Source organism: Grammomys surdaster, unplaced genomic scaffold (genome assembly GCF_004785775.1).
Source record: "Grammomys surdaster isolate TR1022 unplaced genomic scaffold, NIH_TR_1.0 129, whole genome shotgun sequence".
In the NCBI taxonomy this organism is placed as follows: domain Eukaryota; kingdom Metazoa; phylum Chordata; class Mammalia; order Rodentia; family Muridae; genus Grammomys; species Grammomys surdaster.
In genome coordinates, this window is record NW_021604587.1 from 15,233,149 (window position 1) to 15,259,120 (window position 25,972).

At 41.2% G+C, this 25,972-nt stretch overlaps 1 protein-coding gene and 2 pseudogenes across 1 annotated transcript in view; 2 read left to right on the forward strand and 1 right to left on the reverse strand.

Moving 5' to 3' along the window:
• Positions 1-25,599, forward strand: part of Fermt1 (fermitin family member 1) — a 38,062-nt gene extending 12,463 nt beyond the window's left edge. Inside the window, exons 6-14 of the mRNA XM_028755441.1 lie at positions 5,513-5,620; positions 6,229-6,360; positions 7,996-8,045; positions 15,257-15,381; positions 16,415-16,521; positions 17,879-18,100; positions 18,686-18,810; positions 22,977-23,118; positions 25,426-25,599. Coding sequence (XP_028611274.1) covers positions 5,513-5,620; positions 6,229-6,360; positions 7,996-8,045; positions 15,257-15,381; positions 16,415-16,521; positions 17,879-18,100; positions 18,686-18,810; positions 22,977-23,118; positions 25,426-25,599 — 1,185 coding nt within the window. The remainder of the gene's footprint in view (positions 1-5,512; positions 5,621-6,228; positions 6,361-7,995; positions 8,046-15,256; positions 15,382-16,414; positions 16,522-17,878; positions 18,101-18,685; positions 18,811-22,976; positions 23,119-25,425) is intronic.
• On the forward strand, positions 8,071-11,885 carry LOC114609809 (annotated as a pseudogene).
• LOC114610820 lies at positions 19,828-20,171 on the reverse strand (annotated as a pseudogene).
• Positions 25,600-25,972: the final 373 nt, after the last annotated feature.

Genomic DNA, 25,972 nt, shown 5'->3' on the forward strand with positions numbered 1-25,972 from the left:
GTGTGTGTGTGTGTGTGTGTGTGTGTGTGTGTGTGTGTGTGTGTGTGTGTATGTGTGTGTGGTAGGGTAGTGGCTGATTGGCTTTAGCTTTGTTTGTTTTTGAGAGGAGACTGGCTATGTTGCCCAGGCTGGTCTCCAACTCCAGTGCTTAAATGATCCCTCTGCTTCAGGCTCCCCTGTATCTCAGATGACAAGCATATGCCACCTCACCTGGATTCATGTTTACTGTACATGTGAATTTCTTTTAGTTGTAAAGTCTTGATTGAACAATAATTTATGTACTATAAAACTCATTCTCTGGATCTCAAGGGTCATGGCACATGTTTGTAATTCCAGCCTGTCGGCTTTCCTATTTACCATGATCAGGGCTCTTTGCTGGTTTGGGCTTGCTTCACAGTTAGACATCCCCTATTGCCTCTGTTCTTAACAGGCATAAGATTAACACAAAAGGAAAAATAAGCCAGTGCTAGCTAGCTCACGAGGAGTCTACTGAGGTCCTCTGAGTATTTTCCATTTCTCCTTCATGTTTTCTTTATCAATTTTATTTCTTCTAAGTATATAATGTATTGCTATTGCTAAAAAACAATTTCAAATGGGCCTGGAGAAGTGGCTTAGTGATTAAGACTGCTTGTTGCACAACCCTGAAGACCTGAGTTTAGATCCTAGCACCCAAGTAGCTAACTAGGCATGGTCTCACATGGGCCTGTAACTCCAGAACTGAGGCAGGCAAACACAGAGGTGACACTGAGGCTTTGTGGATGCCACCCAAGCTGAAAAACCATGAGCTCTGTGTTCAGGGAGAAGCCTTGCCACAAAGTAATAGGCAGAGGGTGATAGAAGATACTAACACAGTCCTCTGGCCTACTTTCACATGCCTACATGAATACATGCCCATACTGCACACAAGCACACACCATATTCACACACTCGCACATGCACACACACACTACAGAGAGAGAGAGAGAGAGAGAGAGAGAGAGAGAGAGAGAGAGAGAAAGAAATTAGAAAAGCATTTCCTAAAAACAGAACAAAATCTAACATAGAAACTATGATTTAATGAGAATAGAATTTTGGTCTTACAAGCTGAAGAGTTTGTAGTAGTATTGGTGATAGTATCGTGGATGTACCTATGCCACTAAACCGTACATCTTATCTTAAATGGTCAAGACATTCTGTTAGACATATTCTACCACAATTGAGATTGTTTATAAGTCAAATGTAAAGACGTGTTATTTAGAATAAAAAACTAATGTTTAGCCTGAATGAGTAAACTCTGTGAAGTCTCACATATATGAATGGTGTTAAAAGAGATCTTGACACTTGCCACAACACAGACGGGTCTAGAGGACACATATGTGTCAGGGGCCAGCCCTGCCAGTTTTCCTTTCTTTAACATGAACATAGGCAATAGGGAGAGCTATAGGTCAAAGGGTGGAAAGTGACAGACAACAGATGAATAATTCTGGAGAGTTCATGTAGGGCATGAGAACCATGGCCAGTAAGCATGTATATATTGCAAGTCTTTGTTAAATTGTGATGTTTAATAAGTTAGCTGCTCTTTTCACTCACAAATCCAAATTATAATCCATGTTAAACCATTGTTTCATGTTTAAAACCCTAAATATGCACATTAAGCTCTTTTCAAAAGAAGAGAGAAGAAAATCATCCTTTGCCTTGACCTTTCTCCTAAAGGCAGCCACAGTTTCACATCCTTGCAGGTGTTTATTAGCCTATATTTTGCCAGATTTCCAGAGCCTTGTAGTCCCTAAATAGACGGGAGCGTTTTCACGAGTGTGCAGCTTCTTGCCTTATTGGAGCTGTCTTTCATGCTAGTATGTAGCCTAATCTGCTCATTTATCAACTGAAATATGATCAAAGAAAGGCTGACCCATAGACTGTTGGGGCCCAAGTGTGACAACATTCTTACCAGAGTGTATGGTAAATGCCTACATTTCTGTCTAGCTACTCGACAAAGTGCAGGAGGATATTCAGAGTTGTGTCTAGATGGCCTTCCTAATGACCACGCCAGCACAGAGTACCTGCTGCTCCTTGTCACACAACATCAGACACCATCAGTATCTAACAGGCCAGTCAAAAAGAACAGGAACTCTCTCACCTTGTTTTAGTTAGAATTCTCTGATTTATGATAAGGCTAGGCATCTTTTCCAGTGCTTCAATGGCCATCTGGTCTTTTCTGTGAGACACCTGATTGTGTTTGTTCTTTATCCTTGTGGATTGTTTGATTTTTATATTCATTCACGGAAATGGCTTGGAGTCATGGATATTATCTTTTCTATTCATTGAAATACATTCTTTCAGTCTTTATCTTATAACCTTTAAAGTGTATTTTTCATTGCAAATTCTTAATTCTATGTATCAAGTCTGCTTTATACATCATAACTTTTAGGCATCTTGTCTTATGTAAAACTTCCTCCCTAGGGAGTGAAGTTCAATGGTAGAGCATGCACTTAGCATGTGCCAGTTTCTAGGTTCCATCCCAAAACCAAAAAGAGAGAGTAAAAACAGGAAGAAGAAGGGAAGGAGGAAAAGGGAGAAAGGACGAGAAACAGAAAACTCCCTCCACTCATTTAAAGACCATATATTCATCCATGCAATATGCACAGTGCAGTGTTTTTTATGTATTCACAGAATTGTTCAACCATAACTGCTGTCAAGTTTCAAAGCATTCCATGACCCCATAAGAAGGCCTGTACCCCATTAGCAAGCAATCCTGATCACCATTCAATCCTCCCAGCCCCAGGCAAAAAACTAATTTCTTTATGGATTTTCCTGTTCTAGCTGAGGACTTAGTTCCTTTGATAGGGTGTTTGCCTGGCACTGAGTTCCACTGCCAGCACCACAGGAAATTTTGTGTGGTGGTTCATCGCTGTAATCCCAGTTCTCATACTTGGGAGCTGAAAGCCAGAGGAGTTCACAGTCATCCTCAAATAAATGGAGAGTTCCAGGCCAGCCTGAAGTACGTGAGACTCTGCCTCAAAAAGATTTTAAGTAATAGGTAGAATTGTACAGTATGAAGAGCTCTGTGATTAATTTCTTTCACATAGTATGTTTTCAAAGTTCATCTATATTGTAGTAGTACAAGTATTTCATTTTATTACCAAATAATATTCTATTATTTTATATATACTATGTATATCTGTTAATTCATCAAAGAATATCTGAATTACGTACATATTTGACTATTGTTAATAATGTTATGATCATTTATGCACAAGTTTGGGACTTTTTTTATTCTTTATAGTGGACATTTTATTCATTACCCTCTTGGTCGTAAGTGGTAACTTGGTGTTACAAGCACATTCATAGTTTTGTGCAAGTATTATTAATGTCCATAATTTCCAAAACTTTCTTTATCATCCCTAACTGCTACTCATTAAACAATAGCTCTTTTCTCCTCTCCTAAGCTCCTGGTAATAACCAAATCCTTTACTTCTGACTTTTTGAATAGATGAATCTGCCTAACTTAGGAGGCACATATAAGTGCCATCATGCACTATTTTTCCTTAGAGCATGTCTCAAATATTTCATCTTTTGGGACTCACCCATGTTACAGCATCAATCAGAATTTCCTTCCTTTTAAAGTCAAATATCAGCTGAGCAGTGGTGATGCACACCTTTGATCCCAGCACTTGGAAGGCAGAGGCAAACAGATCTCTGTGAGTTCAAGGACAGCTTGGCCTACAAAGGGAGATCCAGGACATCCAGGACTACCCAGAAACCCTGTCTCAAAAACAAAAATAAACAAACAAAAGCCAAATATCTGTTACTTTTCAATACCTGTGACAAAACACCATGGCCAAGAGATTTTATAGAAGAAAGATTATTGAGGGCCTACAGATTTAGAGGGTGAGCCCATGCCTATCATGTGGGGGAACATGGTAGCAGGCATTGTTTAAAAAAATGGTTACTAATATGCTGTATATAGTAGTTCTGAAAATTAGTAAGGCTGCAGTTATTCCTTAACCAACTAGTTCTCCAAACAACCATACAGAGAGCTTTTAATATTTCAAAGCTTAGGCTTTAGCTGGGCAGGCTCTGGACAAGCTCATTTAAGTTAACCTGTCCGTCTAGCTCTATCAACGTGGCTAGCTGTACCTTCTAAGCCTATGTCTGTCTCCCTTCATGTCTCCTGGCAAAAATGCCTTCCTCTGTCTTCTTCCCAGAGTTCTTTTCTCCCTCCCAGGAAGTCCCACCTTCCACTTCCTGCCTAGCTAATTGTCCATCAGATTTTTATTAAAGTCAATCAGAGAATTCCTTAGGTAGATGAAGAAGGACAACTTCACACAGCACACACCAACAAGGCATGGTGCTACAGACAGAGAGAGAGTTAACTGGGAATGGCATAGGCTTTGAAATGTCAAAGCCCAACCCCCAGTGACACACCTTCTCCAATGCAGTTACCCTTCCTAGTCCTTCCCAAACAGTTCCACCACCTGGGGACTAAATAGTCAAATATAAGCTCATGGGGGCTATTCTCATTCAAACTACCACATGGAGTAAATAACATTCCATTGTCTGCATGTTCTTTTATTCATCTTGTTCATTGATGAACATCCATATTGCTTCAACATATTGGCTGCCGTGGATAATGTTTCTGTGAAGAAGTTCGATATGTTTTAGTTCTCACTCTCAGTTGTCTAAAGGAGTCAAATTGCTGGATCCTAGTTTCTGGTTTCTCTGTCCTATGTTAAAGCTAGCTGTAGACTCATGTTCTGACTGCACCCTGTCCTCATTACCCTTGGTTATTGCCTGGTTTTCGGATTAGAATAACACAGTGGTATGAGGTGGAACCATACTGAGATTTTGTATTTTAAATTCTTTAATCCCTTTGTCAACTCATGTGGGGTGGTGTTATTTTTTCTTGTTTGGGATATTTTTGTTCCCTGAATACCCACACATTTTCCACACTGTATATAATACTTTTACTTTCTAATATATATATATATATATATGCATAAGTAACTGTTATCCATCATAAACCAGTGCCATGCTGTTGTGGTTACTGTGTCTGGTATGTCTCCTTCAATGTGGTTCTTTTTCAAAGTTGTCCTGACAATACTTATTACTTCCTCTAGTTTACTAAAATAATTGGTATGAAGTTCCATCTAAAAAGACCCTATAATATTCTTCTTTGATGGGCAGAGTTTGAAGATCAGCTTCATCTTTGACTACCTATTATCTAGTGCCTGTTTTTACTCTCAATAGAAACGTGATTCGGAGAGGAAAAGTCCTGGTACCGGAGCTGAATTGATTTGGCTGTTTGAATAAGCTCTGGCAAACTAAATATTTAGTTCCTTCCGATCTCAGAAGTCAAATCTCAGAAGTCAAAGGGAGCGGTGAGCAGGGGAAGATAGCAGACTCTTGGCAGTTGCCTGAGCTAGACTTTAGAACATGTGATTCACAGAGATTAGCCTCAGTTATTCAAGAACTTTTGTGCTGTGGAAAATAAATCGATTCACACACACACATATACTTTCTTTTCTTTCTCTAGTATGACGCTGTCCGAATAAACCAACTGTACGAGCAAGCCAGGTGGGCTGTTCTTTTGGAGGAAATTGACTGTACAGAAGAAGAAATGTTGATCTTTGCAGCCCTGCAGGTTATGAGATGTCTGCAGCTTTTCCTGGTGGGGGGGGGGGGGCGTGGAAGAATTTTAGTTTGTTCTAGTTAAAGCATTCTGTTTGTTTTTTTTGAAGAAAGAAATGAAAACTAGAAGAGTGGGTTTCCATGTAAAATGTTCCTTGCCATCTACTCATGTGCAGATACAGTGTAAGGCAACTATTCTGCATCTCCTGTCACTTGTCTCCACAGGCAGTGACGAGGCAGAAGTAGGTTTGACCAGAACTAATGCTAAATCTCACAATTAGTTTAATTAGATGTCATTTCCCTGCACAGACAAACTTCCTTCCAGGAGATGTTCAGGATTTGAGGGAAATTCTCCTCAAAAAGAAGAGATGGTTAATGATCCATCTGTGGCTGTAACGTTTCTAAAACCTCTGTCTTGAGCAAGGTGAGGTAGGGCATACCTGTAATCCCACCATTCGGGAGAACTGAGGCAGGAAGATCATAAGCTCAAAGGCAGTTTAGGCTACCTAGAGAGTTTGAGAAGAGCCTAAACAGTCTAGAATCTTTAACAAGAGTCTGTCTCAAGAACACACATTAATTTAAGTAATTAAATAAAAACAAAAACTTCTGTTTATGTTTTAGTATCACATCAGCAAGCTGTCCCTGTGTGCTGAAATACAGGACTTTGCAACCAAGTCTGAGGTTGACGAGGTAGAAGCAGCGCTGTCAAGTTTGGAAGTGACCCTTGAAGGCGGGAAGGCGGACAACACTTTGGTATGAATGGTTCTGTTAACTCAGAATTTGTTCTAGCAAGTGCAGATTGAAGCTAAGAGAAAATGTCTTTCAAAAAAAAAAAAAAAACATGCTGCACATGTGACAGACTTAAAGTTAGCAAGAACCTGCTTCTCTTGGGTTAGCTCTACAAGGGACCATTAGGAGAATTTTATCACCACCAATTGAAGCTGTTGTACCGCATTTCTTCCTGGGCGCTGCATGTGGCGAAATTTCAATGGGCTCCACTACACTACCTAGAAGGAGCCATACAGCCTATGGCACGGGGCACTCATGAGGGTGAAGAAAAGGCTTTAAAAGCCTTGGTGTCTGGTCATATGTTACCACTAAGTAAGGCTGACAGAGAGGATGGCCTTTCTCTAGGACAACGGTTTTCAACCAATGGGTTGTGATCTCTTCTGAGGGTTGAACGACCAACTTTCACAGCTGTTGCATCTCAGATATTCTGCATATCAGTTATTTAATATATTACAATTAACTGTAGCAGCAAAATCACAGAAAGTAGCAACTAAAATCATTTTATGGCTGGGAGTCACCACAACATGAGGAACTGTATTAAAGGGTCCCAGCAAGATTTTAGGATATCATCAAACATTCCTAAACATTTTTTATTTTAGAAACTAAAACCCTCTAGTCATACCTCAGAAAGAAAACTGTTTATCACTCTTGACCCTCAGGTGGCTGGATACAGCCCTGCAATCGCAATGCCCCACTGGTTTGATTCTCTCACTCAGCACTCTTTTGTTTTAACTTCTTCAACCAATGGAATAATTACTGGTTTAATCGCACTGAATCCAAGCAGTGGGTCCACTGAAACTGGAGCTAAATGAGTTGCCACATTCTTCCACACTCGCTCAGAGTCCTCTTACCAATAACTACCTTAAAACAAGAAGTTGGTTTCTCAATACACAAAGCAAAGCCCTGCCTGAGCAGGAGTTGGAGCTCCTTTTTGCCTGCCTCCTACACTGAATACATAAGAGGAAGTTATGGAACAAATGAGAAATTCCTTCCTTCCCTCAGTAGCTTTATATGCTGCAGGCAGACATCAACTGCCACCTCAGAACGAACTTTGAACCAGGTGCCTTCCAGGTTTAATCAGTGGCCTGGACGTTCCTAGAGTCACCCACTTTAACTTAAAAATTACAAAAGATATATGTTCATACAGATCTGTGATCGTATGTTCATACATTAAAGTGATAATTTCTAACTCGGATTTTCAACTTGAATGACATATAGGTGTAAGAAGTATCAGTTGATCTTCTCTTTTCTTTTCATATTCTTATCCTCATAAAGTAAAAAAAATACAAATATACATATTAACAAATAAATATTGTCAACCAAGTCACCATCCAGAATTGGGAAACAGGACTCTGTCACCTGCCCCAGGGTCCCTGCATGCTTCCCATACAGTTTCCACTCCCCCGCCCCCTTGACATGCCCCAGCAATGACTACTGTGGTTTACATAACTTAGGAACTCAGTTTCTCATTTTATTTCATTTTAATTGATTCAGATTTTATGTCTCTGTGGCAAGTGACTGACATGCTGGGTGCCACAGGTGTGAACTTGCAGCTCCATCTGTGAACTTCCTGCTAGTAACTCTCATCTTTCTTCTTAGGAGGACATTACTGACATCCCTAAACTCGCAGATTATCTCAAATTATTTAGGTAAGTATCTTGAAATGGCAAAAGAATGCCTTGTAACAGACCCTCACAAGCAGGGTCTGAGATCGAACATGATTGCACACCGAAGGCAGATTCACAGGTCAAAGGTGGGCTCTGTGTTATGGGCTTTGGCATAAGACAATAGTGGGTGGAACCTTAACTTCCCGCCACATGCCCTGGTCACCTAGAGTGGAGTTTTTATGACTCTGTGCTTTGGTTTCTTATGCTATAAAAGTGGGAGTATCCTCTTCTTAAGTTTGTTGGGAGCATTTGATAAACCGGGGCATTTGAGGAATTTAACACAGTGCCTGGCATATAGCTACTCACACGTCAGTGGTGTAAATATAAGCAGGTTGGCAAAAATGAACATGTATGCCCAAGTGGCGGTTCTGTTAGGGTCAGCTTGGGAGGCTCAGGACCTGACACCCTCTGAGAGCTGATTAGCAGTGTAAGAATCTTTCGTTTCAAGCACTTTGTTCCTGGGCTTCCAGGGAGGAGTCCCTTTTGTTAACCTCCATTCACCTCTCAGTGTTGGCCAATCTACTACTGTTTCTGTTTGCTTTAACGGGTGACTGCCACCTTTGTGATAGTGCCAAGGAGTGTTGGACTGAAAGAAACAATGCAGTCACTGTGTCACTTTATGGTTTATTGACTTTTCTTAACAAAACAATACTTCACTGGGGCAGCTGGCTTTTCAGGGAGCAGGGTGGGGGTGGGGAATGCAAGTTGCTTTTAACAAACACTGTAAGATGGAAAGGCCTTACAAAGACTGAATGGCAAATGGAGTCTACAAGAGAATCAAGAGGTATCTGTCCCTGGGTCTCTGGTATTGGCTTGTTTAGTCTTTTGTTGTGATGATAGGATGTGAACTCAGGTAATTTCTGTGGCATAAGTGCCTGTAACTACAATTGATCCATCTCATAATACTCAGACCTTCAGGGGAAAAGAGCAACTCGATGTGGCAAGTATAGATTTATAAAATACGTGTAATCATTTCACAAAGAAATTTGGTCTTCCAGGCAGATTTCTGAGTTCAAGGCCAGCCTGGTCTACAAGGTGAGTTCCAGGACAGCAAGGCTATACAGAGAAACTCTGTCTCAAAAAACCAAAAAAAAAAAAAAAAATTTGGTCTTCATAGTCTCTGAATAGAGGATAACCAGCACTTCAAGAAACAAATGAAGACAGCCCCTGTAGATGGCCTAGTGTTTTACAAAGAAATGACATGTTGGACGTGACCTATGACCTCTTCAGTTCTACCTTGTGATGGCTTTAGCTCTAACTTATACTCTCAATCACTAAGATTGTCCTTGTATCTGTTGAATGGACACTATCTATTAAACGTCTCAAGACACCAAGTTTATTATCCAGTAATACTAATAACAGTAATAGTAGTAATAATAACAGTAACAGTAGTAATAGTAGAATAACAATAATAGTAATGTTCCTGGATGGAAGAAATGCAGACAGAAGAGGGAGAGGTGATGTGAGATTGAGAAAGGGGCAGGGAGTACTGGAGAGTCAGTTAGAGCTGCCTTCCTAGTACACTGTCCAGAAGGGCCTGCATTTCTCTGGGTTTCCTCTCCTCATTGATACAAGAACAGTGGACCAGTCCTCTGAGGATGCCTATTTAGTCTTTTTACAGGGAAGCTCTTTATTTTTTTTTTCTAAACAGACTCTGTTGAGCCCACTATTACTGTTCAACAGTGAGCTCCAGGTTCTAGCAGCATGACACTGGGTCTAATGCACTCCCCAATCTGGCCATAAATATACATGAATACCGTGTAAAATACCAGATTGCAAACAACAAAAAATGCTCATAAAGTGAACCTGAGAAGTTTCAGCTTGAGGAGATTTAGTTCTACAGACAAAGCTACAGCCACACAGGAATTGGGTTCTCATCGCTCGAGGCTGGCATCTGTTGGTTTGCTTTGTTGAGTTGTTGGGTTGGTCATTTGTTTTGAGACCGGCTACTGTGTAGCTCTGGCTGACCTGGAATTCACTATGTAGACCAGGCTCGGCTGAAACTCACAGAGATCTGCCTGCCTCTGCCTCCAGGTGCTGGAGTTAAAGAGGTCCGCCACCACACCTGGCTAGGACTGACATTTTCGTAGGTGTTATTTTTGCACAGACATTATCCATGCCATCTGTGGGGAAAGAGAAAGCCTCTCTGATAGACTCACGGCCAGAGCTTTAAGCTTTAAACAGATTAAGATAAATGATAAGAGAATGTAAACTGACGCTGATTTGGGCCTCAAGCCCCAGCAACTGTAGCTCTGAAGATACTTAAAGGGAGACACCCACACACTTCATATGGAAAACAACTTGAGTTCTCACTAAGAATCACAGCTACATGAGCTGATGGGCCATTAATAATTTTAGATGATAAAATATTAAGAAACTATCAAGTGAGCTTGATTATAATCATTAAGTAAATTTAAAAGTAAAAATTATAGCAAAATAGAGTATGAATTATTGAAAGGATCCAAGTAGAAATTCTGAAGACGACTTCCGGCAAGTGCCGGGGCTCTCGGCCGGGCGGAACTTTCCAGAACGCTCGGTGGGTGGTGGAGGAGCAGTGTCTGGCCGAGCTGCGCTGTGCTAGGCTCCTCTTTCCGCTTTCCGGCGCCAGCCCGCTCACCGGCTGTAAAAAAATGGTTGAAAGAAACCACTTACTATGATGTTTTGGGGGTCAAACCCAATGCCACCCAGGAAGAATTGAAAAAGGCATATAGAAAATTGGCCTTGAAGTACCACCCTGATAAGAATCCAAATGAAGGAGAAAAGTTTAAATAGATTTCTCAAGCTTATGAAGTTCTTGCTGATTCCAAAAAAAGAGAATTATATAATAAAGGAGTCGAGCAGGCGATTAAAAAGGGCGGAGCAGGTGGTGGTTTTGGCTCGCCCATGGATATCTTTGATATGTTCTTTGGAGGAGGAGAAAGAATGCAAAGAGAAAGGAGAGGTAAAAATGTTGTTCATCAGCTCTCAGTGACCTTAGAAGACTTATATAATGGTGCAACAAGAAAACTGGCTCTGCAAAAGAATGTGATTTGTGACAAATGTGCAGGGCGAGGTGGTAAGAAAGGAGCAGTAGAGTGCTGTCCCAACTGCCGGGGGACAGGCATGCAGATAAGGATTCATCAGATTGGACCAGGAATGGTTCAGCAAATTCAGTCAGTGTGCATGGAGTGCCAGGGTCATGGAGAACGCATCAGTCCTAAAGACAGATGTAAAAGCTGCAATGGAAGAAAGATAGTTCGAGAGAAGAAAATTTTAGAAGTTCATATTGATAAAGGCATGAAAAATGGTCAGAAAATAACATTCCATGGTGAAGGAGACCAAGAACCAGGACTGGAGCCAGAAGATATTATCATTGTGTTAGATCAGAAGGACCATGCTGTTTTTACAAGGCGAGTAGACTTTTCATGTGTATGGACATACAGCTGGTTGAAGCATTGAGTGGCTTCCAAAAGCCAATATCTACACTTGACAACCGAACCATAGTCATCACCTCTCATCCAGGTCAGATTGTCAAGCATGGGGATATAAAATGTGTGCTAAATGAAGGCATGCCAATATATCGTCGTCCATATGAAAAGGGACAGCTAATCATTGAGTTTAAGGTAAACTTTCCTGAAAATGGCTTTCTCTTTCCTGATAAACTCTCTTTGCTGGAAAAACTCCTTCCTGAAAGGAAGCAAGTAGAAGAGACTGATGAAATGGATCAGGTAGAACTGGTGGACTTTGATCCAAATCAGGAAAGACGGCGTCATTACGATGGAGAAGCGTATGAGGATAATGAACATCACCCCAGAGGTGGCCGTTCAGTGTCAGACCTCGTAATGGGCCAGTCATTCTTTGACATTCTGTATGCAGTAGTGAATGTGGGAAGGACTGTAATCATAATATGCTCACTACTTGGCTATTGTTTTTGTTTTAATATTCAACTATAGTAGTGTTTTAAAAGTTAAATGAAGAATAAACACAAATATAAAAGCTCAAAAAAAAAAAGAAATTCTGAAGACAAATGTGTAGCATAGAAGTATTAAATTGCTAGGAAGAGATGTGAGGGTTTGCTACAAGTTTGAGGCCAGTCTGGGTTGCACAGTGAGAACTTGACTCAAAATAAAATTGAATTCTTTCAGAATATTAATCATCAAATTATTCAATACCATCAAAGAAAGCCCAAAAAGGCATAAATTAAAAATATGACTTAAATACACTAAGAAGGCCCAACCTGTATCTACTGGGAGTTCTAGGGAAAATGGTTGAAGAGAATAAAACATTCAAAAGAGAATACTTAAGCATTTTTCATAAATGTTTAAAATAAAAATCCTTAAATTCATGGATCATAGGTCTCTGGCAAGAGAGAGAGAAATCAGTAAATCTTGATAAACACAACCATTGATGAGGGAAAGTCTTTAATACCAGAGGGAGAAAAGGTTGGACTCCCTGCTGGAGGACAACAGAGAGGTGGCAGCCCAGTCATGTCACATGGGTGACCAGTGCAGATGGGAAACAGTCTAGGTAGTGCTGAGAGAGCGCTCAGTCAAACCTTTCAAGTCTACTTCCTATAGGTCCATAAATGTATACCACACAAACATGATCCTAATAAATCCACATTTGAGAAAGATTCCTAAGTCTTGGCACTACCAGTAAGTGACATCATGTGAACAGAAACACAGCAAAGCTGCAAGGGGCCACGGCTGCTACCAGTGCCACTTTGGAGGAGATCAAAGGGCTCCGTGAGAAGTTAACAGGAATGTTGCAGATAAAGTTTGTTCACTGAGTTATGTATAGGCAGATACCATAGCAAGGGACTTCAGTAATACTTACACATGAGCTATAGGGTTTACTTGATTTATTTCAAGATAAGAATCTTAAAATATTCCAGAATCTTTGCAATAAATAGGAACTGATCATGAAAGCTTGGTCCTTCCATAAGACTTCCTGATAGCTGGGGGATAGTGGCATATGGCTTTAATCCCAGCACTTGGGAGGCAGAGGCAAGTAGATCTCTCAGTTGAAGGCTAGCTTTTTCTACAGACTGAATTCTAAGATCGCCAGGGCTATTCAGAGAAACTCTATCTCAAAAAGTAAAAAACAAGGGGTGGGGAAAATGGCTCGCTGACTTCATGGAGGCAAATGCCTGTAAGTAGTATTATGACATTTTGTTTTTCAAAAATAAGCATCCCAAACTGATGACCCTATGGATATCACTTGTAAGCCACCACATGCCTCCAAAACAATAAACACACTGATTTCCCCCTGAAGGAACAAATAGTTGTATAACTAGTTTTTGAATGATAGTCATGTTGGGAAAAAAATCATTTTTTTCAATTTTTTATATTTTATGTATATGAGTGTTTTGTCTGCATGTATGTATGTGTGCCACATACATGCCTGGTGCCCACAGAGGCCAGAAGAGGGCATTGGACCCCATGAAAATAGAGTTATAGAGGGTTGTGAGCTGCCATGTGGGTGCAATAAGTGCTCTGAACTGCCGAGCCGACTCTCCAGCCCCCAAAGATAACATTTTTAAAAATATTCTGCAATGTTTCCATGGTTACCCTGTTGCCAATAATCACGCCTTGTATTAAAAAAGAAATGTGTTGTAGATCTAAAGATCAAATTCACAGACGTACAGGGTAGCATGGTGGTGTGGTCTGACCAAGGAAGAGATGTGCTGATGGCGTAAGGATGCAGAGATTTGGTATATAAGATAAAAAGCCCTAGAGGTCTCTGCAGCTGAGAGTAACTTGCTAAGAAAATTAATCGTTCGTGCACTAAGGAGACTAGTAATGAGAGAGGTCCGAGGAAGCTGAGACGTTCCAAACACAGATGGAGCACTCATGGCAATGACATCACACTGGTACCCAAACCCATCCAGACTGATGCATCAGATATGCACAGGTCTGTAGAAGCCATTCATACCCAGTACAGGGTTTGAGTAATGATTAAGCTGGTTTACAAAGTAATGCATCGTGGCACCTTCCCAGTTAAGTGACATTATACTTTCTGCTCCTTAATTCCCCTCCACCATCTCTCCCCAGTAAATGACTTTATAGAAACAGTAATGACTGAGGATGTAGTTCAATGGTAGAGTGTCTATCTAATGTGTCCGGTTCTAGTTCATCCCTAAAAACCATAAAAGAAGATAAAAAGTCCGAATGCTTTTGAGGTTTGGTAATATGTATTTCCATGTTAAATATCATCTAATTCAGGATCTACAGTAAGGTTGAAACTTACTGATTAAAAATGTTTAAATTGGTATATTCTACTTAACTCTCCTAAGTGAGTGATTGGCTTCAGAGAAGATGAAAATTAGTAGTTCTGTCTCAACAAATACTTATACAAGCAGGGCTTTGGCATCATGGTTCAGTAATTATTTTATGGCATTTGAAAATAGTTGTATGGGCCTACAATATTAGGACCTTTTCATAATTGTATATAACCTAAGATTTTGCATTCTGCTAGTGTTAGGAAAACTATAGCAGTTAGAACAGGAACTGGGAATATTAATAAATTAATAAAATGCACTGTTAGGGAGAGGATCCGAACCTCTGGGAACAAGGTTTTAAGTCTTATGCTGGCTCTGCCACCCTAATTACCTTGTCTAGGTATGTTGTTGTACACCTATATTACACTGAGTTTTTTAAATAAATTATTTTAATATCACTTGTAGTAAGGTGGCTCTATTTTTCACAGCTGGGACAAATTCGTTGGGTCTTGAGAAAGTCACAGCTTCCTTTCTTGAAATGGACTACATAATTACATTCACTTTATATTTTTGTGCAGGTTTAATAATATTTTAGTAGGGCAGTGTTACCATTTATAAACACACATACATCCGGGAGGCAAGTACTCAATTTTTTTTTTTTTAATAAAATGTGGCGGAAGAAGAACATGACCAACAAGGCCCAACTCCTGACTCCTGGGCCTTTGAATTTATTTGCATTAATTTGTGCATTTCACAGCGATGGTTTATTTCTTGCTTTTATGTTAGTGGTCTGGGGACACAGCTTGGTGGGATGGCACTTACTCAGCATGCACAGAATCTGGGGTTTGGTCTTCAGCACCATTAAAAAATAGAAGTAAAACCAGAAATTTGAAAATTGTTTTAAAAAATAAAGGACATGTTATCCACTCAAACTTTGCAATGTGTTCTGCAGTTCTGACTGGCATTTAAATATTGGCTGTATTTTCATTTGCAGGCCCAAGAAGCTAATGTTAAAAGCTTTCAAACAATACTGGTTTGTCTTTAAAGATACATCTATAGCCTACTTTAAAAATAAGGAACTTGAACAAGGAGAACCAATAGAGAAGCTAAACATTAGAGGTAAGAGATTTTTGCACCTCACTGAGGTGTAGGCTAGAAACACTGTTTCAGCAGTATCCAGAAGAAGCTCTAAGTCTTGCTGCTTGCAGAACGACAGCTCCTCTCCATCACAGGGCGATGGTCATTGCAGGGAGTCTGTGCTGTGCTCTCCCTTCTCATCCAGCATGTGAGGTTGTCTGATTCAAAAACAGTTGAGTTCAGGTTGAGGATGGGACTCTGTGGTACAGCATGTTCTTTTGTGCAGGTTCCTGGTTCAATCCCAAGACTGCAGAAGAGGAAAAAAATGCCAAGAAATCTTGTGTTTCATTCTTAATTAGTGTCCACTCTCACATCTGAAAGTGACTGTGAGTGTACTGGTGTCTCTGCCCCCTGAGTTATTTAATTAGCAGTGTACTCAGCTCTGCCATCATTGTAGCAAAGAATCACTTCTGCTTTGATCTCTTTTACATTTTGTATTCATATCAGGAGTGGGGATAACAACCTGAGGCAGAAAGATTATGGATTCAAGGTCTGCCTAAGCTACCCAGCAAATTCAAGGCCAGCCTGGAACACATTGAGATCTTGTCTCAATATATATATACACATATGTACATATGAGATATATATATATATATATATATATATATATATATATATATATATATATGTGTGTGTGTGTGTGTGTGTGTGTGTGTGTGTGTATACATATATGTGTATATATATATATTATATATGTATGTGTGTATATATGTACATATGTGCATACATGTACATGTATGTGTGCATATGTATGTATGTGTGTGTAAGTATTCCTAACAAGATAGTCAATATCGTCCTAAAAATGAATTCAGTTGATTTTCTAAAGAAAATAATAAAATCTTATTTTTATCCATGTTGTTTATAAGCCTAGTTAGTTTTCCTTGAATTATTATTATTGATTACTCCTCTAGCTTTTGCTTGCGACCAAGCCTCTGCTGTAACAAAGACTTTATGATGACATTTATTACAACAGATTTCTCAGCACTCAGTTCTGCCCCTCCTTTTTGTTCTTCAGGCTGTGAAATTGTGCCAGATGTGAATGTATCGGGTAGAAAATTTGGAATCAAGTTACTAATCCCTGTTGCTGATGGTATGAATGAAGTGTATTTGAGATGTGACCATGTAAGTAAAGCCCCTAGATCTTATCAGTTCCTCTGTGTTAAGACTAGGAGCAGGGCCTGGTGAGCTGGTTCAGTGAGTAAAGATGTCTGCTGCCAAGCTAGATGGTCTGAGTTCAATTCCCTGGACTCACACAGTAGAAGGAAAAAGCTAGATCCCCCAGCTTGTCTTTTGACCTCCTCCACTCATGAACCAGTATACACACTGCACTTATCCACCCCACACACAAAAATAAATAAACACATCATACATATATAACATACATACATACTTTCATACATACATATATACAATTTAATACTACAGCAAAACCTACAAATAACTTATTGGTTTTTATATAATAGTTATATCCCATAAACACATCATAAATTTAAATTACTGTTCAGCCAAAATTGCGTTTAAAACACCTAACCAACAAACATCCCAGCTTAGAGTACCTTCGCTATGTGGGAACACATACATTAGCCCTCACATAGACTGAGTCACCTAAGACAAAGCCTATATTACATCGAAGTACTAAATACTGTATGTAAGGTATTGAATTCTCTACTGAAAGGGAAAAATAATGATCACTAAACCATGTTTCACATCATGGCAAAACTGAAGACTTCACTATAGAACTGTATAAATAGCAGCCATATAGAAACAGTATCTCAAGCTGCTGCTCTGTAACAGACATGTGTTGCACTAATGTTCCAAAAAACACCTGAATTTTGACTGAGGGAATCTGATGTTCCAGGCTGCTCTTAGCTGGCTGCATCTGATTGGATACAGGTCTAGCTAGGCATGGCTCCTTGCTGTAGTTTGAGCTGACTTAATTATTCTAAGTCCCAGGCTGCATAGCCCAGGCTTTAAAGGCTAATAGGAACTGCTATTGACTGGTTCAAATTCCACCCAAGGCCCTAATTGCCTCCTTAGAGTTAGAATCATCACCTAGGAGAGATGAGGTTACAAATGATACAGAAAGCTGGTGGGGGAAAGGGTTCTTCATCATGTATGTCAACCATGTTATGAAGATGGAAATCGGATCTATGAAGCTCTCTGGAAGTTGAAGCTTCATTTTGTCTGCTCAGCTCGGGACTCTTCTGTCTCCTTGCATCATTGCACAAAGTTCCCTGTGCAGAATGGCTCAAAGTATGCTGGGTGATGCATTCAATGGTTAACAGCCATTTAGAGCATGTGTAACACCTCACATGTTTCCATGACTGGAAGGTGATAGCTTTGTATCATAGCCCAAGGTTTCTATTGCTACTCGACCTTTTGGCTACAATCAGCTCTAGAGCCAAGCTCTGTTGTGTCTGTGGCAAGGTGGCCCTGTCACAGGTGAACTTGCTTCTAAGCTCTCTGGCTTTTGTTTCAGGAGGATCAATATGCCCGGTGGATGGCTGCCTGCATCTTGGCATCGAAGGGTAAAACCATGGCAGACAGCTCCTATCAGCCAGAAGTTGTCAGCATCCTTTCATTTCTCAAGATGAAAAACCGGACCTCATCACCTCTGGTGACTTCCAGTCTCGAAAGCATGGATATGAACCCAGAATGCTTAGTATCACCTCGCTGCGCAAAAAAGCACAAGTCTAAACAGGTTCTTGCCTGCTTGGTTGTTTTATAAAGTACTTATGCACTAAGAGAAAAGGAAGGGCTGCATCCAATTAAAGCCATCACCATGAAAAATAGGTTAATAGAGAAATTTGACTATGCATTGGGTGGTAGACAATGAGATAGAATCATTGTTGATTTTGTTAGAGAAGTTTTTACTGCTGTTTGAATATAGTAATAGTCCCAGGTTGAACTTGATTAAAAGGATAAAGTCATTTAGTCTCTACAAATTAGGAATCCAAATTATGCTTCCAAATTATGCATAGAGTGGGTTAAAAGTTCCACAGGTGAACCTTTTCCAGTGGAATCAACGCTGAAGAGATGGCCATTTGCATGAGCCTTAGAAGTCTGTGGGTGTTACCTGATCTTGGCCCTCCTTCTACTCAATCAGTTTCATAACTCAGCAGAAAGGAGAAAGTGAATTGGTTCATTAGTTAATAGAATGAGCCATCTGTGCAGAGTTCAGTGGAGCCCTGTATTTATCATTCACACTGGAGATCTGTATCGAGAAGAGTGGTTACAAAGCAACCAGTAGCTCTAAAGTCGAGTTTGATCTCTCATTTCTGCTTAGCTGGCGGCCCGGATCCTGGAAGCTCACCATAATGTAGCCCAGATGCCTCTGGTCGAAGCCAAACTACAGTTCATCCAGGCATGGCAGTCCTTACCTGAGTTCGGCCTCACCTACTACCTTGTCAGGTGATTACAGGGTCCATTTGCCTTCCATCTGCCATCCAACCATAGGTGGCTTTCTGCAACCCTGCTGCTGTTTGCTCACTTAGTCTAGAATGTCAAGTTCTTCTTATTTTAGAATGTTACCATTTTACAAATGGCCCAAGTACATTGACTGCCCTTAAGAATCTTCCATCCTTCTGCTCAGTGAGTCAACACTCTGGGAAACTCAGCTAAATGTAGGAAAAAATGTTCACATCTTACAAAGAAATGGTGTTCTTTTAGGCTAACCACCTGGGCTAAACCAAAAGGAGGATGTCAGCTGTTGAGTTGGTGCCACATGTGACTTCCCTGTCGTGTATCTCACATGGTGGCCCTTGTGTGGCTTTGTAGAGTTTTGGGTTCCCAGACAGATGTCCTAAAAAAACACTTGGATTATGTTCCCAGCCTTTCCAGATACAGACCCTGTTCCTGTGGACACAGTGATTGCTGGATCTGAACACCCTGTGTGTGGCTCATCTGTTATTACTTTCTTGTATTTTACAGATGAGAACATAGTTTTCTATGGAAAAAAAAAGTTACATGACTTGTCCAAGTTCACCCAATAGTCAGAGATACTGACATGGGTAGCCTGTCCCAGTATGATGACTGTGTCCACCATATGGAGTATGATTCTCCAAAGTGTATCCATACACAGGCTTATAAATTGATGTTTTCATCACTCCCTTCTCTTCAGAACCTTCCAGATCTCTCCGATTATTTTCCCAATTTCAAGTACTCTTTTTATTTTCTTAAGCCAACTGAGTCTACTTTTTTAAGAAAGGAAGGATGGTAGCAAGCAGTAGGTCATAATCTCATTTCACAGCTCGGCTGGTGGGCTCATGCTGAAGATACTGTTATATACAAAGCTACATGTTCCCTTAGCTCTGGCCAAGAAACGTCTGGTTCCTCCTGCCTCTGCTATCAAGGGAGTGTGTTCACACTTCTCTTTTTTTTTTTTTTTTTTTTTTAAGCCTTTATTTTTATTACTTAAAAAATGCATATTTATTTTACTTTCTGACTCTGTGCTTGTGCCTTCAACACTTTCACAACGATTTTCTGCTCCTCAATATGGAAAGCCCGCTTGATCCTGTCTCGGACACACTTGGCACACATGGAGCCACCGTAGGCCCTGCTGACATGTTTCTTTGTCTTAGACAATATCATAAGGACTTTGGGTCTCACAGCACGAACCCCTCGCAGTCTGCCTGCGCACACACCACATGCGGATTTGGGTGCCTTCCCAACCTTCTTGGTGTAAAGGTAAACAATCCTGTTGCCAGGGATTCGAGACAGCCTGGTTTTGTTAGAGGCTGTGTTGTACGATGGTATGTCAAACGCTGGACCATCTTGAGCACCTTCCACTCTAAGCACCACCCGGAAGAGCATGTTCACACTTCTTAATCCATTACCTTGTTTGCATCTCATTTAATTTTCGATTACACCTTTTGTCCCCCAAAACAATTTCTTCTGCTCTAGTCACAACAGCCGAAAGGTTAAGGGGAATGGCATAGGGTGGCACACTGTTATCAGCCCACCAATCAAGATAAGGGCAAGGGAACTTTGTGTTTAAGGGTAGCCTGAAGACTAGCCTGAGCTACATAGCCATCCTTATGGGAGGGAGGAGGTATGGGATATGGAACAGTCAGAGGGTGGACCTGGAGGGGGATAAAATCTGGACTGTAAAAAAAGATTAAATAAGAATCATATTCAAAAAAGTAATATAAAAATGTTGGGGGGGCTACAGGTGTAGCTCAGTTGGTAGTGATCTTGCTTAGCATGTACACAGTGCTGGATTCAGTCCTCAGTATTTCATAGACCTGGGCATAGTAGTGCAGACTTGTAACCCCAGCCCTTGAGAGATGAACACAGAAGCTCAGCCTGGACTACATGGAACCCTGTCTCTAAAAATTCATTTATTTATTTATTTATTTATTTATTTATTTATTTATTTATTCAAAGTAAAGACTTAAGGTAAGAGAACGAATAATAAAAGGTATAGAAATTATCCTGAGAAGGTAGATAGAGATACGAAGGGCGAAAAGTGGTTTGTTCAATTAAAATGGCTCCCAGATTGCTTTTTCTCTCTTTTGCAGCATCCACACTGCTATCAGCCTTCCATCCCCACATCCTCCCTTGATGCCCCTGTGTCTGTTCCCTTTTCAGCAGAATTCCTCCAGCATGTTGGACCCACTCCAAGCCTGTCCCTCCCCACTCCACTTGCTGTCATCAAGGTCACCTGCTGGTCACCCTTGACCTTTGCTGAATAAGGTGGCTAACTCTGAGCCCTTGTGCCTCAAGACCTCTTAGCAGCCTTTGACTGTAAAGCATGCCTTTGACTACTGACACAGCAGCCCTCCCTAGGTGCCCTCTTCCCTCCCTGACCAATTATTTTAATCTCCTTTCCTGGCTTATTCTTTTTTTCTGATATTTTTTTATTGGTTATTTTATTTACATTTCAAATGTTATACCCACTCCCAGTTAAAACTCCTATCCCCTCCCCATCCTCCCTGCTTCTATGAGGGTGCTCTCCCACTCATCCACCCCTCCCATCTCAGTGCCCTACCATTGCCCTAAGCTGGGGAATTAACCCTTCACAAGACCAAGGGTCTCCCCTCCCATTGATGCCAGATAAGGCCATCCTCTGCTACATATGCAGCTGGAGTCATGGGTCCTTCCATGTGTACTCTTTGGTTGGTGGTTTAGTCCTTGGGGACTTTAAGGGGTCTGGCTGTTTAATATTGTTGTTCTTCCTGTGGTGTTGCTAACCACTTCAGCTCCTTCAGTCCTTCCTAGCTCATTCTCGTCCCCTTGGTTTCTTATAATACTGGAGTACACAAGCCCATGAGGCTTAAACCACTCCTCAAACTATACTCACCGACTTAGGGCTCAGCTATTTGTTTAGCTTCCTTTATATAAGGAGCTGGTTGCTCTGAGATGTGCATCCTGACCCAGGAACCCTCTCTAAAACTGCAGATTCATCCATCCAACCACATCAGTGTCCAATGAGTTGGCATCCCATCTTACCATATCCAAAACTTCTATTCTTTCCCTTCTAAAGCTGCCTCTCCTTGAATTATTCTGGATCTCACTAAATAAAAACTCTTCTTGTAGATGTCTCTCTCTGTTGCATTGGCATCATGTGTTCTGGAAAATCCTACCAGCTCTGCCTCCAAAGCACACACAGAATCTCATCACCACCACCACCACCACCTAGACAGTGCCAGGTGACCTTACTTAGTATCCCTGCTGCTAGCCTTTTCTTCCAAAACACCAGGAAGAGTGATTCTTGTGAACCTAAGACAGTCCATGCTAAGCCTCTGCTCAAAACAACCTAGAGTCTTTCTATGCCCCTCAGAGTCAGCTTGTTATGCCTTTCCTCTGTCCTCCTCAGACAATCCTGCTACCCTGGCCTCCTGGCAGTCCTTAAGTATACTCATACACATAAATGGCTGTACCTTCTATCTGGACTACTTTTCATCCAGATATCCACGTAGCTCACTCACCACCAGGCATTGACTCTTTGGTTCTGTCATCGCCTTTTCTGACCTCTATCTAAAGTGATAATAATCTCATGCTCAAACTCCCAGTCATGCTTCCCTTTGTTTCTGTTACCTTATTTGACACATGGACTTCACTTATCCAAGCTCTTTACTCCCTGATGGTCAGGAATATTCTACCTCCTCAGCCTAGAACACAATGGTGCTGATTTTGTATGAAGTGATTTGACTTCCTCTTATTTCATTTTCTTCTGATGTCATCTTCTTTTAAAGACGATCTTCAGGAAATTTTTAATTCCCTCCCATTCTTCATAACTAATTTCTTTATCACCAAAAGAGAGGCCCCTTTTGGAAACAGGTTGCTCATTGTCTTTTGAGATAATTTAGAAATGTTATGAGGTAGCCTTTAAGAAGCTGTATGTGGGGCCAGCAAGCTGGCTCATCAGGTAAAAGCTGCACAAGCCTGGTGACCTGAGTTCCCCAGAACCCACACAACAGTGGAAGGATAGAACTGACACCATAAAGTTGGCCGCTGACCTTCTCACGTGTGTTTTTGCACCCACACATATACATCATGCATACAGACAATAATAATAAGTGATCTTAAAGAAATTGTATATGAATAACAGTTCCCTTAATTTATGCTATTTTCAGATTTAAAGGAAGCAAGAAAGATGACATCCTGGGGGTTTCATACAACAGGTTGATTAGAATGGATGCAGTCACTGGGATACCAGTTACAACGTGGAGATTCGCCAATATGAAGCAGTGGAATGTCAACTGGGAAATCCGGCAGGTGAGGCAGAAGCTTCTGATAGTCCAACTCGCCCATCAGTGCACATTTTCCGAGATTCAGCTTACTCTAACTTTTTTTTAAAGGTGCCTTTATAGTTAGAACTCTGGAGCTATGGACATGTGATAATTGTCTACTAAAATACTAGCTTGTATTTCTGAACAGTTTCCTAAGTCTAGACCCAGGGTTCTTCGGTTAACACTGCCAATTGGCTTAGCCTCTGTGAGGATTTTCCATGTAGATTATAAAGCTGCTGTGCAGTTTGTTCCATTTTCATCAACTCACCATAGGATTATATGTGATTGAGCACCATCATTGCTTAGCAGAAACCACCTTCAACGAATCCTACACAAAACAAATCCACGAAAGCCTCATCTAACTGCCTGTGGACCCACAGGTTGAGTTGCCTACCCAGAGGACAGTCCAGGCCCAGGAGGGGAATAGTGCTGAAGGCACAGCAGAGATGCTTAGAGACAACCAAGCCCACAGCTGTGTAATGTTTCTCTTCATTTTATATCCTAGGAACTATATTTAGGCCAATACCAAGCATACATCATAGAAAATACTAGATCAAGTTAGAGGTACCTTAGCATTCTACTGATGATGCAGAATAGTTTGATGCTACTGATATAAAAATCTATCATGTGGGGGCTGGAGAGATGGCTCAGCAGTTAAGAGCACTGGCTGTTCTTCCAGAGGCCCTAAGTTCAATTCCCAGCAACCACATGGTGGCTCACAACCATCTGTAATGGGATCCAATGCCCTCTTCTGGTGTGTCAGCGACAGTGTACTCATATACATTTAAATAAATCTTTTTTTTTAATCTATTTTGCATGGAGTCTGAGGATGAAGAGGTAGCTCAGCAGTTAAGAACAGTGGGCTACTCTTCCAGAGGACCTGAGTTCAGTTCCCAGCACTCACATGGTAGTTCAAAACTGTGTGTAACTCATACCCTCACACAAACATACATGTAATCAAAACACCAACGCACATGAAATAAAAAACACAGAGCTTTGGTTCAGCGACAGACCCTGTCTTAAAGGAGTAAGTAGAGGGTGACAGAGAAGAACATGATCATGTTCTCTGGCCTCCACACGGATGCACATGGGTGCACACTGATGCACATGGCTGGACGTACATCCCCAACCACTCCAGCTCACACACCAAATACAAACAAGGCTATCTTCCATCGTTCCTTTTACATTCTCGTTTTTCTAAAGGAAAAGTAGCACCATGAAGGAGCAGTAAGAGACCCACACTCTTCAGAATGCTGGATTCCTCTCAGCAATGTTATCTGTCTGGTCACATGTGCATAGAATGAAGGTCAGAAGTAGATCAAACGCCTTAGGGCAAACTAGTATTACTGACCAGGAGTGGAAACCAGGAGTTAGCCATTTTCAAAGATAGGCAGGGAACTCTGGGGGAAGGGGGTGAGAATGGGCCATCCTCTAAGTCTTCTGTTGTTCAGAGCTTTGTAACTCTCATGTAGGAAGGGATAAAGGGCAATGGTTGTGGTTTCCAGGCTAGGCTACAGATAGTGCGACCTCATCTTAAAGAATCAACAAAGCTTCCTGTCCCTCCACACAGAGAGTAATTGGGGCATTCTCTTTTTGTTTCTTTTAAATAACTTTTATTCCAATAGTTACAGTGAAAAACTAGGGAGTTTTTAAGCAAAAACTAAAATCTTCAGTATAAAGTTGAAGTTGGACAAGCCGTGGCATGTTCATTAATTGTACTTTGATCTTGTTCCCACCATTCCCAACTACGTTCCCTCATGTTTCCTTGGCTCTCTTACTCAGCTCCTTTCCTCAAATTATTCTTTTCTCTGCTTACTTATCTGACCTCAGTGGGAGAAGAAGTCCTGCAGAGACTTGATGTGCCAGGGTGGGGGGACACCCAGTGGACCTCCCTTCCCTCTCCTCAGAGAAGAAGGGGAATGGTAGGGGGAGAAACTGTGGGAAGGGAGGGCCAGGATGAGGGACAGTGAGTGATCAGGATGTAAAGTGGATAGATAGATAGATAGATAGATAGATAGATAGATAGATAGATAGATGATAGATAGATGATAGATAGATAGATAGATAGATAGATAGATAGATAGATAGATAGATAGGCAGGCAGACAGACAATTGAAAAGGGAAAAGCCTAATGACTTACCTGGCACACATCAGTGCTGATACCACAAGAGGGCGCAAAGAGCAAAGACATTTTTCAGAAAGCCATTTTCCATGTGGTTTTGAGGACAATCTCCAGCTGCTTTCTCATCCTTCCTTGTTGGAGTTTAAGTTTATCCACCGCTTACTTTTCCAGGTGGCAATCGAATTTGACCAAAACGTCTCTATCGCATTCACCTGCCTGAGTGCAGATTGCAAGATTGTACATGAATACATTGGTGGCTACATCTTCTTGTCCACCCGATCCAAGGACCAAAATGAAACGCTCGATGAGGACCTCTTTCACAAACTGACTGGCGGTCAGGACTGAAGTGAAGCAGGCCTACTTGACCTACATGGACCTAGGAATCCCTTCCTGAATGGATAGGATCTGTGGCTTTCCCTGTGCGTAGCTTCGAGAACAACACAACGTATGCTTACCATCGGATGCCCAGGTTCCTGCCTCATCTGAGCACACTGAACACATTCCTGTCCTTACTTTGCCTCCCACTGCCAGCAGTAGACTGGGCTCCTGCTGCTTTTCCTATAAAGAGGGTGGGGAGAGAGAGGGCTGGTACTCTATGGATGCTCTAAGGCCCATCATGGCCCTCCAGCAATGTGGCTTTGCAGGCACATGTAAGAACTAATCAGCAGCTGACCTTCTGCCTATATGCCTGATGGTAAGTCAGCAGAGAGAAGAGCAG